The sequence below is a fragment of the Lactuca virosa genome, chromosome 5 (assembly GCF_052849685.1).
Source record: "Lactuca virosa cultivar CGN04683 chromosome 5, Lactuca_virosa_CGN04683_v6, whole genome shotgun sequence".
NCBI classification, from domain to species: domain Eukaryota; kingdom Viridiplantae; phylum Streptophyta; class Magnoliopsida; order Asterales; family Asteraceae; genus Lactuca; species Lactuca virosa.
Window position 1 is genome coordinate 291737904 of NC_136430.1, and position 12833 is coordinate 291750736.

Sequence of the window (12833 nt, forward strand, 5' to 3'; positions counted from 1 at the left end):
TATTGCACTCTTGGTTATCTGACTTTGGCAAATGTCTATTAGACCTAAAGCAAAGTTTTTCGGTTTTTTTCTTTTTTCAGGTTTTGCATATTGATCGACGACAATTTCTTTAAAAGAAAGTTTTAATTAAACAAATGCTTTCAAACTCTTCAACCTTCGGAAGTTCTATTATCTTTTCTTTCTCATCTGCTATGGAACTATGATTGAGTCGCCCAAAAAGGATATAGAATGTATAGCACGGGACTGAGGATCTCCTATTCTCATCAGAAGAACTTTTCATAGTCTAAGACGCGTTGACATCGAGCTTGTCTGATTTTTCTGATGGATCATAGGAGAAGACGATAATCGCATCAATAAGCATGTTTTAATGAAAACACACATTACTTAGCTCTTAGGTTTCAAGGAGGTTTCTTAAGGCTTGAACATAAATGTGTTTGCATGAGTAAAATAACGGTCATTTTAATTTTCAATTATTAAAAACTATAAATGAGTAAAATAAAAAATAAAAAATTAATACTATGTATAAAGGGCAAGATAGTCTTTTACATAGACCATAGACTAAAATCACAAGATTTGGAAAAATGTAATCTGTCAATTTTTCAAAGGTTAAACTAAATATGTGATTCTAAACAAACCAAGTCAAACTATTATACCAAGAACTTGAGAAATTCCAAAAAAATGCGATTTAGGCGCACATCATTTGGTGGCCCAAACACAAACTCAAAGAAATTAAAATATAAAACATTATAGAGTCTTCTTAATCCAAAACAAACCGATATAGATAAACATTATACTAATTCAAATCTGAAAATTGAATCCCAACAAATCCTGATCACCAATATATCATAACATTTATAAACATTCTTAGACTCTTTCTTAATCATAATCTCATAATCGTTGTCTATCAAGCTTTTATAAAAGCCGTAAGAAAATAAAATCTCAAAAAGTCAAAAACTAATTAAGAATCCTAACAGCCTGAGAAGTCCGCCGGTCACCGCCGCTCCCCGCGCCTTATTGGCCACACCTGCCACTACTGAACGGTGTCTCCAGGTTTTGCCTCTCGAGCTATCTACTCTTTATCTGATCGTTTTTTTACTTTCTGAAAACCTCATTTCTCATTCTCTTTCGCCCTGCTCTCTAACTCTTTTATGAAGTAAGGGTGTCTATTAACCCAATATGCTATAACACTCGGTCAGATGATAGGTTATCCCATTAACCATAAGACTATAACCCAATATGCTATGACTGATGTAGTAGATGTTATGCTATGTGCAAAATTTTCATATCATAATGTGCTAGTGAATTTCAAGATCGATATTTATGATATATTTGTATTGTGGTTTCGCCCCCAGTGGTGAGAATGCATGCTTGTGTTCCACCCCTGATGATGAAACTGATCTTTATTATTTTGATGGTTTGGATAACATCCTATTAATATTGAATTTTATTACTTGGAAAAACGCAGATTCATTCTACAATGTCAGATTATCTATGCGGAGAGTTGATTGATAGAATCTTTACAAGATTACCACTAAAATCCATCCTCCGATTTAGATCACTATCCAAATTCTTATGTTCGTATATCGGTAGCCCTGGTTTCATCCGCATGCACGCTTTGCGGTCCCCACAAAAACTTCTCATGATCAGACATCGAAAGTATCACACAGATTTTTACGAGGATGAAGACTTTTATACACTACATGCAGAAGACCAATTGCCAATGTGTCCCAACCGTAAATACTTTGGTATGCCAGCAATCCAGTTTCCTATCAGAGATTCCCGTATTATTGGTTCATGTAATGGAATTCTCTGTCTATTTGTTCCTCTAGAAAACCGTATTAGTCTATGGAACCCTTCAATTAGATGCAAAATAACCTTGCCTGATTGTCCTTGGAGATGCTATTACATGGTAGAGATCGGGTTTGGTTTCGACCCAATTACTGAATGTTACAAGATTGTGAGTATACCCAATCCCAACTGTGGAAGCATCATAGAAGATTCATCATTTGTTTACAACATCAAGACACGTGCTTGGTGTACGATTGCTCCTCCTACTCATTTGTATACGAAGGTGGCTTCAAAAGCGTGTTTTCTGAATGGAGCATTGCATTGGTTGGTAGAACGTTATAATGCTGAACTAACTGCGGTACACAGTCGTTATATACTGACATTTGATTTAAGCACCCATATTTTTGGTATGTTTGCGTTGCCAGAACCCGATATGAAAAAAAGACAACTAACAACCATCCAAGGTTCTCTAGCTGTGATTTCTAACATGCATCATGATGATACATGGATTTGGGTGAGGAGAGATGCTTCTTGGTTTGTGGTTTTTAGATCGGAAAGAAATAAAGTTCAAGGACGATTGAAGAGAGTTTTGCAATCAACCAGCAATGGTGATTTGTTGCTCAAAACTTGCTTGGGTGAGGCCCATGTTTATAATCCTAAGATGGGGGTGCAGTCAAGAATAGTGAACTTTAATTCTGCTTCTCTCATATGTGACATGGAAATGTGTGTCGAAAATCTGGAATTGTTAGACTTGGCGACTACTTGCGAGGTCTACCAACAATCTTTTCACGGGGACAAAAAAGAGAAGCAAAAGAAGTAAAATCCGATAATGGATGTATTAGATGATTAGTATTTGTTTCACCATTTTCAATTTTTTAAACATGAAACGTTGAGTGACTTAATCAACCATTATCTTAGACTTCTTGGTCATAATTATTCGGTACCTTATGACTTTTATATCAGGTGTAAAATTACATGCATAGTACGTGTTATTATTTTACCAAATTTAGAGCCCAACGCAAATTTATCCTATGAGTCGTCTCCACTAATAGGATAAATTGGCGGACTCATTGGTTCTTATTCATGAAATGTTGTATGGCATTGGAATCTACTGGTTCTAGGAAAACTAACATTCTTGAATCAGGTTCATTCACCGGAAGCTCCCTACCATGGTTAATCTTAATAAACATGACATCGAGTCATCTATGATCTGTAATTTATTCAAAGGGGCCCAGAAGTTGAGGACAACATTTTTGTCGGTCGCCCGATCAACAAGGATCGGTGCTATAACCCTCTTCAAGAATGTAATTTGATCACGAGTCGACATTTTTTATGTACTTTTTTTTGTTTGTACCTCTAGGCCCCGGCATGTGCGGCCATACGGTGTGCGTGCAACTGCATAGGCCCCAAAAAAATAGCGCCCTGATTTTTAGTGAAATAATATGGTTATTGTCATAAATTAAGCGTAATTAATATAACTTTAAACCAAACCAAACTAGTAGCTTTGATAAAGAAATTTGATGGAGAAGAAAGAAGATTTAGAAGGAATATGAAATATTTTATCTTGTGAAAATGTATATCATCGTGCATCCAATTCTTTACAATAGAAGGGTATATATATACTACGAAAATGTTACTATCCACATTTAATGGTGACTAGTAAGAAATGTTTTACCATGCACCAATTATTGTGTCATCCACCAATTATTTGCAACACTCCCCCTTGGATGACATCATTTCATATTAGAGATCAATTTTGAAGTACTGTCTCATTAAAAAACTTGCTAAAGAAAACCCAATGAGAAAAAACTTTAGCGAAGGGAAAAAGAGTGCAGTGTATAATTGACTCCCCCTTATTTAGACATCTGGTACATTATATTCTATGCAGATGTCGCATTCCGATATCATGTACATGTTTCCTGAAGGTTGCAGTATGAAGTGCCTTTGTAAAAAGGTTTGCTGCATTGTTGCTGGATTGAATATATTTGATTTCAACTTGATGATTCTTTATAAGCTCTTGAGTGTACTCAAAATTTTTTGGAGGTATAGGTTTTGTCCTGTCGCTCTTGATATATCATTCTTTCATTTGAGTGACACATGCCGAGTTATCTTCATAAATTAAAGTTGGACCTATATCATTTTCAAGTCCACATGAAGTTAAAACTAGTTGTGTCATCGATCTTAACCATGTACATTCTCTACTAGCTTCATTTAGTGCAATTAGTTCAGCATGATTTGAGGATGTGGCAACAAGTGTTTGCTTTTGAGAACGCCAGGAAATTACAGTACCTCAATTCATGAATACGTATCCAGTTTAAGATCTAGCTTTATGAGGATCAGACAAATAACCTGCATCTACATAACCAATCAAGCCTTCTTTTGAATTGTTAGGATAAAATAGCCCTAAATCACTAGTTCCTCGAAGGTATCGAAAAATATGTTTGATTCCATTCCAATGTCTTTTTGTTGGGGCTGAACTAAATCTTGCTAGCAAGTTTACAACGAAAGAAATGTTAGGTCTAGTACAATTGGTAAGATGCATAAGAGCTCTAATTGCATTTAGATATGGTACTTCTGAACCAAGAACTTCTTCATTTTCTTCGCATGGAAGAAATGGATCATTGTCAATATTTACTGATCTAACAACCATTGGAGTGCTTAAAGGATTGGTATTGTTCATATTGAAACGTTTCAAGACTCTTTATGTATAATTTGATTGATGCACAAGTATTCCGTTAGGCATATGCTCAATCTACAAACCAAGACAATATTTGGTTTTTCCAAGATCTTTCATTTCAAATTCTTTCTTTAAAAGTTCAATCACTTCAAGGATTTCTTTATTCGTTCCAATGATGTTTAGATCATCAACATAGACCGCTATGATCATATACTCGGATGTTGTTTTCTTAATAAATACACATGGACAAATAGTGTTATTTTTATAACCTTTGTTTGTCAAATAATTGCTCAAACGATTGTACCACATGCGTCCAGATTGCTTTAACCCATACAAAGATCTTTGTAATTTTATAGAATACATTTCTTTGGGTTTTGCACTTAATGCTTCAGGCATTTTAAATCCTTCAGGGATTTTCATATAGATATCACTATCAAGTGATCCATACAAGTAAGCTGTAACAACATCCATAAGGCGAATCTCTAAATTTTTACAGACTGCCAAGTTGATTAAATATTTAAAAGTGGTTGCATCCATTACCGGTGAATAAGTTTCGTCATAATCAATTCCAGGTATTTGAGAGAAACCTTGAGCAACAAGCCTGGCTTTGTATCTTACAATTTCGTCTTTCTCATTTCTTTTTCGTACGAATATCCGTCTATAAGCTAATGGTTTCACAACTCCTGGTGTGAGGATAATGGTCCCAAAAACCTTTCTCTTGTTAAGAGAATTTAGTTCAACTTGCATAGCTTCCTTCCATTTAGGCCAATCATTTCTTCTTTGACATTCAATGACAGACTGTGGTTCAGGATCATCATTCATAATATCAGATGCAACGGAATAAGAAAATATTGCACTTATATTGTCAGTTTCATTCTGGTCACATATTCTGTTTGTTTGACCATAATTTTGTGCATCATCCTCCATTCATGGGGGAATTTGAATAATTCGTGTTTCTCCAGGAACATTTTCCTCATGAGCAAGTGCATTTTCTGCTCCTCTTCTTTTTCGTGGATTATTATCTTTAGAACCAAATGACCTTCCACGCTTCAGGCGTGTTTTAGACTCTCGAGTGACTTTATCATCAGATTGCCCATGTGGAATTTCAATTCGAGCAGGAACATTGATAGCTGGTATATATGATTTAGTCACCCTTTTTGTGTCAGTAAATGCATCAGGTAATTGATTTTCCATTTCTTGGAAATGCATTATCTTTTGAACTTCCATTTCACATTGCTTTGTGTGAGGGTCAAGATATGAAAAAGAAGGCTCATTCCATGACACATCCTTTTTTAGAATCTTCTTTTCTCCCCCTAATGATGGGAAATTTGCCTCGTCAAATTGGCAATCTGCTAGGCGTGCTGTAAAAACATCACATGTTAATGGTTCAAGATATCTTATAATAGAGATTGACTCATAACCAACATATATTCCTAACCTTCTTTAAGGACCCATTTTTCTTTGTTGAGGTGGTGCAATAGAGACATATACTGTACACCCAAAAATTCTCAAATGGGATATATTTGGATCTTGACCAAAAGCAAGTTGTAGGGAGAATATACATGATATGAACTTGGTCAAATGCGTATCAATGATCCAGCATGTAAGATTGTATGACCCCAAACAGAAACAGGAAGTTTGGTCCTCATTATTAATGATCTAGCTATTAGCTAGAGACGTTTAATCAGTGATTCAGCTAAACCATTTTGTGTGTGTACATGAACAAGTGGATGTTCAACAACAATTCCTACAGACATGCAATAGTCATTAAACGCATGTGAAGTAAATTCACCAGCATTATCAAGTCTCACTCTTTTGATAGTATAATCAGGAAAATGTGCACTTAATTTAATAATTTGGGCAAGAAACTTTGCAAATGCCATATTACGAGTTGATAATAGGTAAACATGGGACCATTTGTTGGATACATCTATTAAGACCATAAAGTATCTAAATGGTCCAGATGGTGGGTGAATCGGTCCACATATATCACCTTGAATTCTTTCTAGAAATCTAGGTGACTCCCTTTCAACTTTCACTGGAGAATGTTTTATAATTAACTTTCCAAGGGAACAAGATGTACATGGTTTTATGCTATTGGATTGAGGGAAATTTTGGTCCTTCAATGGATGCCCATGTGTATTCTCAATTATCCTTCGCATCATTGTTAATCCTGGGTGGCCCAACCTATCATGCCATAAACTGAATGTCCCAGGATCACAATTTTTTCCTTTGATTACCATATTTGATTCAGTCATATGTATATATGTATAATGAAGACTAGAATCAAGCGTTGGTAGTTTTTCAAGCACATGGTTTTTGTCTATAATATATATATATATATATATATATATATATATATATATATATATATATATATATATATATATATATATATATATTGTGACATCCCCATTTTTCACGGTCAGAAAAGACCGATTTTGTTTATGCTTTATAAAAATCAGAGTACCTCTTTTAATAAAAATGTTGCGGAATTTGTTCCTAGAAAAACATGATAAATACGTTATCAAAGCATTTCCGAAGAAATGTATTTTTATCCATTTTAAAACATTTGGGATGTCATCGTCAATACAGAAACATAAGCATAAACAAAACTTACATTCATTTACACTAGTGATCTACATCTCTTTTAAATCCCTCAGTGTAAAGTAGCTTCATATCGACACCTGTGATACAAATAAGCTTGAGTGGGTCAGGTTGGGAAATCTGGTGAGTACATAGGGTTTTCAACCCATAATAATTTAATTATTATGTTTAAACATCAAACAATCAACCCAATTACCCATCCCCATTATCTTCCTTACTCTTAAGGATCTACCCTAAGAATCATCTATCCTGCATTCGTTCATTTCGAAGCCCATTGCTTCCAGGGTTTATATGATAGGCACTAAGTCCATAGCTGCCAATGCTTGTTCGTAAAGCACTAATTCCATAGCTGCTAAAGTTCATTCATCGGGTACTAAATCCATAGCTACCGGTGTTCAGCTAATAGGTACTAAATCCATAGCTACCAACGTTTATTTAACAAGTACTAAGTCCATAGCTACCAATGTTTATTCTATAGGCACTAAGTCCATAGATGTCGATGTTATTTGTTAGGCACTAAGTCTATAGCTGCCAATGTTCACTCATATCATCTTTCATCTCTCATCATTCATCTACCCATGTTTTACCCAACATATTCGTAGATATAAAATACATATACATTTTAAGTTATTTAAAACATGTATAAAATCGTTCATCCAGCATAGAAAGCAAGTATTCAAATAATATGCACACATACCACGTAATTTATATAAAATACTTCATATCTATGTGTAAGATGAAAGTAACTTTGCACCCACCTACAATGGCGGTGACTTGGTACTCGGACAGCACTTCGTTTACTTTAAAACAAATTTCCGTTGACAAAACCTAGTATCATTTCCACTAGAGTTTAGAATAATGTTCAACGAGACTAATTAATAGTCTAACTATTATTACTATTATATAAGCGTTAAACAATACTCTTCACCCACTATGTACAGACAGGGCCAGACATAAAACACCCGAGGGAAGGATCATTTTGGCATATAGCACTTCTGAAACCCAATAACCCAGGCGGCCCTTCAAACCGGATTCCCCATACCGCGAGTGGTTAAAAAGATATTATAACGACACTTATATAACCCGTAATAATAGCTCAAATAATTATTATAAGGTCCTAATAACGTTACTATATTTAAATAAAAGCTATATTAAAAATTAGGTAGACATATCTTACCTACGAGGGGGTTTGGCTAGAAGCCGCGCTATGCAGGGGCAGAACTTCCGAGCCGAAAGCTCTTCTTCTCGGAGCCGTCGAGCGCTCCGGGGCTTTCTTCTAGCGCTAGGGGAGTTTTGGGAGGTTTAGAGAGAGAGTAGAGAGAGAAGGGTGGAGGAGTGAAGAAATGAGGGTGGAAGAGGTTATATTTATAGGGTGAAATATGGCTAAAATTAGTACCACATGTCACCATCTAGTGGCAAGCCTTGGGGAGAAAGCAATGGCCAAGATTGTGCCACGTCACCGCTTTTGCAGCAGCACCCTGCCGACTTCTAAACCCCGTAACTTTCGCATACGAGCTTCATTTTCGACGTTATTTATATCCACACGTAGGTAAAAGTAAGATCTACAACTTTCATTTTGACTCCGTCGGCTAATTCTCGACTGGTCTTAAATTTAATAGTACGAGGAGATTATACTGTTAAATGTCCGCGTAAAATTCATAACTTCTACATACGGATTCCGTTTTCGTCTGTCTTTTTACCGTTGAGTTCCTATTAATGAGATCTTCAATTATAATTTAGGTCGCATAGGCCAAAAACCACTCGATCTAAAATTCGAGTTTCGGGCGGTGCACTACTATGCCAAATCTTAGAAAATTCATAACTTCCTCATACGAAGTCAGATTTGGGCGTTCTTTTTTTGTATGTTCTCGGTTTAACGTATACTACAACTTTTTATTAGATTTCTAAGGCTAAAAAGTCCTCCGTCGTAAATTCACTATTTACGTCTCCTGGTGCCATGCCGGTTTTGCCGAAAAACTTCGACGGGCCATAACTTCTTCGTTATAACTCGGATTTCGGCGTTCTTTATATGTACGGAACCCTTGTAACATATACTACCATTTGGTTAAGATTACTCCTTCTAAATAATCTTCCATCAAAACTCATTTTTTATGCTTATTGTCTCTAAATTGACTAGCCCGAATCTGTGGGCGTTACAATTATCTCCCCCTTAGGATGATTCCGTCCCAGAATCATCAACGAAACAGGGCTGTATAATGACTCCATACGTTATCTCTTCATCCTAGGTAATAACCGTAACTTCTATGTTTCTTCGAATGCGTATCTAACTCCTGGTCTTCTTGACTGCAAGCGGTGCTTGATCTTGCACCCATTCTCTATGTCTTGTTACACTTTCAATCATGACCTTCATGTCTAAAACTCGCTCTTTATCAGAGACTCCTTCTTCTTCTTAACAAACATAAGATAAGTTTATTTGATTTCCACGATAGACCGATGGGTCACATTCTAATGAACTTTCATCGTATGTTGCAACGCTCAGACTCAGGTCTTTTAGAGTCAAATTCCGGAATTTGATATACTTTCCTTCATGTTCTAATGTGATATAATCACATTTTAACATGTAGCATTTCTATCTACCAAATTCTTTAACAACGAGCACGATACTTCTATTGATCGCTTCGATTCCAATCTTCTAGTTTAAGTCGGACGCTACATCAAACATAGTTCTCTGAACCACATAACATATTTGTCTTAGTCGGACTCGATTTGATATGACCACTAGGGTCATAATAACAACAATCTTCTTAGTTATTACCAAAACGATGGTAATGACATACTTTGAACAAAACGGAATCAATTACTAGCTTCTTGGTAACCTTGTGACTTTCCCTGATCCAAGTGTGAGTCCTGTGCTTCCGGTAGTATAGGCCTCTACTACCATTCACACCTACTCATACTCGTCCCAAGTATTGTCTTGCACTTTTCCAAGTCACCATACAAGAAAATCACATAACAGTTTAACACACCAGATAACAAAACGAAGGTTTTATTATTATTTCTTGAAACTATTACATAGGTGTTCAACTTCACCCTAGACTATGCCTCTAATAGGCTACATCATATGATTCTATCCTCTTGGCTACTTCATAACTCGATCTTCGGGTATGAATTCCTCATCCTCGATTCCTTGCATTGTTTTCTGCTTCGTCGGGGATCATGTGGAATGCCCTTGGCTTTGGCGGTGCCTCTGGCCTTGCTGCTTCATTTTTCTTTGGGCAGTCTCTAGACATGTGCCCCTTGCTTCCGCATCCATAGCATACCTTATCATTTTGTGTACAATCCTTGGAATAGTGACCGATCCTCCGACACTTGTAACAGGTTACTTCTCCATCACATCTTCCGAAGTGCTTCTTCTTACACTTTTCACACCACTTGGCTCCATAGCTTTGGTTATTCGGGTTAGACTTCAGGAACTTTCGTTTCTTATCAGGTCTTGAGGATTCTTCAAGCTTCCTCTTCTCGCCAACTTCAGCTTTTTCCAGACCTTTTTCCCTTATTTGGGTCTCAACATTCTTGGCTGCCCAGATGGCGGCTTTCAAAGTGGTTGCTTACTTGACCATTGGACCAAAGTCCACTGGTAATCCATGGGCGAACTTGTTGACCTCGGAGAGTTCAGTTGGAACTAAGTAAGGAACAAGCTTCATTTTCTCCGTAAAACTTGCAGCGTACTCGGTAACGCTCATTCTTCCTTTCTTTAGGTTCTGAAACTCGTTGTTGATCTCTAGTAGATCCTGCTCAGAGCAGTACTGCATTTTTAGTTGCACTAGGAAATCTTCCCAAGACATCTTGCTTGCTTCTCCTTTGGGCATCGTATCTGCCAATAACTTCCACCAGCTCAAGACTCCGGTCTTCAGTTGACTGACCGCGAAGACGGTTTTCTGCTTGTTGCTACAGTCGCAGCTCTCAAATACCATCTCCATTTCGGAGATCCAGTCCATAATCTCTACAGGCTTCGGGCTTCCTGAGAGACTCGGTGGTTTTGCACTCAAGAAGTTCTTATACATTCGCCCATCCTTGTAATTTCCCCTCTCTGGGCCATTTCTTCGTTCTCCTTTAGTCCCAGCTTGACTCACATGGTGGGTGTAGTTCCCTTCCTCTGATTGCTCGGGGACCAGTTCAGGTTGTACGAACGGTATTGTAGCTTCCTCTCGGTTCTGTTGAAGTTAGTGTCTGGTCTCCTCCATTTGACGATCCAACATCATTTGGATCATCACTTGTACTCCGGCCATAGTGATTGGCTCAGGAGCGGCTACCACAACAGGTATTTGCTCAATCACTGGGGGTTGATTCCTGTTTCCGTTCGCGTTTCCGGCTCCGCTTCAGGTTCTTGCCATTTCGATCTTATTCACCAAATTAGGCATTTAGTGTGAAATGACGAGAATTAATATAAGAAAGATTTTATTTACGATCGACGTGTAAACCTCCCCATCACTCCAAAAAGTTACATACCAGTTCTAATACCGTATTTAAACGTTTAAAATCTGAACACATAAAGTTTCCAGATCCGGTCGGCAACAGACCATAGATCCGATCATACATTTAGCATCATAAAGCATCATAAATCATTTAGCACATAAAAGCATGTTAGGCATTTTCCCTAAATTAGCTAGTGATTGTGTCTATTCATGTGTATTACCTAAATTTTATTAGACACACTCCTCACGATCATCGCTTAGCATTCTAAGTTTAAGTCTAGAAATAAATTCATATTCCTAGTTCGCTTAAACTAATGCTCTGATACCAACTGTGACATCCTCATTTTTCACGGCCAGAAAAGACCGATTTTGTTTATGCTTTGTAAAAATCAGAGTACCTCTTTTAATAAAAATGTTGCGGAATTTGTTCCTAGAAAAACATGATAAATACGTTATCAAAGCATTTCCGAAGAAATGTATTTTTATCCATTTTAAAACATTTGGGATGTCATCGTCAATATAGAAACATAAGCATAAACAAAACTTACATTCATTTACACTAGTGATTTACATCTCTTTTAAATCCCTCAGTGTAAAGTAGCTTCATATCGACACCTGTGATACAAATAAGCTTGAGTGGGTCAGGTTGGGAAACCTGGTGAGTACATAGGGTTTTCAACCCACAATAATTTAATTATTATGTTTAAACATCAAACAATCAACCCAATTACCCATCCTCATTATCTTCCTTACTCTTAAGGATCTACCTTAAGAATCATCTATCCTGCATTCGTTCATTTCGAAGCCCATTGCTTCCAGGGTTTATATGATAGGCACTAAGTCCATAGCTGTCAATGCTTGTTCGTAAAGCACTAATTCCATAGCTGCTAAAGTTCATTCATCGGGTACTAAATTCATAGCTACCGGTGTTCAGCTAATAGGTACTAAATCCATAGCTACCAACGTTTATTTAACATGTACTAAGTCCATAGCTACCAATGTTTATTCTATAGGCACTAAGTCCATAGCTGCCGATGTTATTTGTTAGGCACTAAGTCTATAGCTGCCAATGTTCACTCATATCATCTTTCATCTCTCATCATTCATCTACCCATGTTTTACCCAAAATATTCGTAGATATAAAATACATATACATTTTAAATTATTTAAAACATGTATAAAATCGTTCATCCAGCATAGAAAGCAAGTATTCAAATAATATGCACACATACCACGTAATTTATATAAAATACTTCATATCTATGTGTAAGATGAAAGTAATTTTGCACTCACCTGCAATGGCGGTGACTTGGTACTCGGACAAC

General features: G+C 36.7%; 1 protein-coding gene across 1 annotated transcript; it reads left to right on the forward strand.

The window, feature by feature from the left end:
* The first annotated feature begins 1477 nt into the window (after nt 1-1477).
* Nucleotides 1478-2608, forward strand: LOC145112912 (putative F-box protein At3g16210). The gene has a single exon (XM_079049027.1). It carries the CDS (start codon nt 1478-1480, stop codon nt 2606-2608), a length of 1131 nt encoding a protein of 376 aa, XP_078905153.1.
* Nucleotides 2609-12833: the final 10225 nt, after the last annotated feature.

Bases quoted from the DNA above. Each gene is read 5' to 3' on its own strand.
- LOC145112912 (XM_079049027.1), top strand. From the start codon at position 1,478: ATGTCAGATTATCTATGCGGAGAGTTGATTGATAGAATCTTTACAAGA.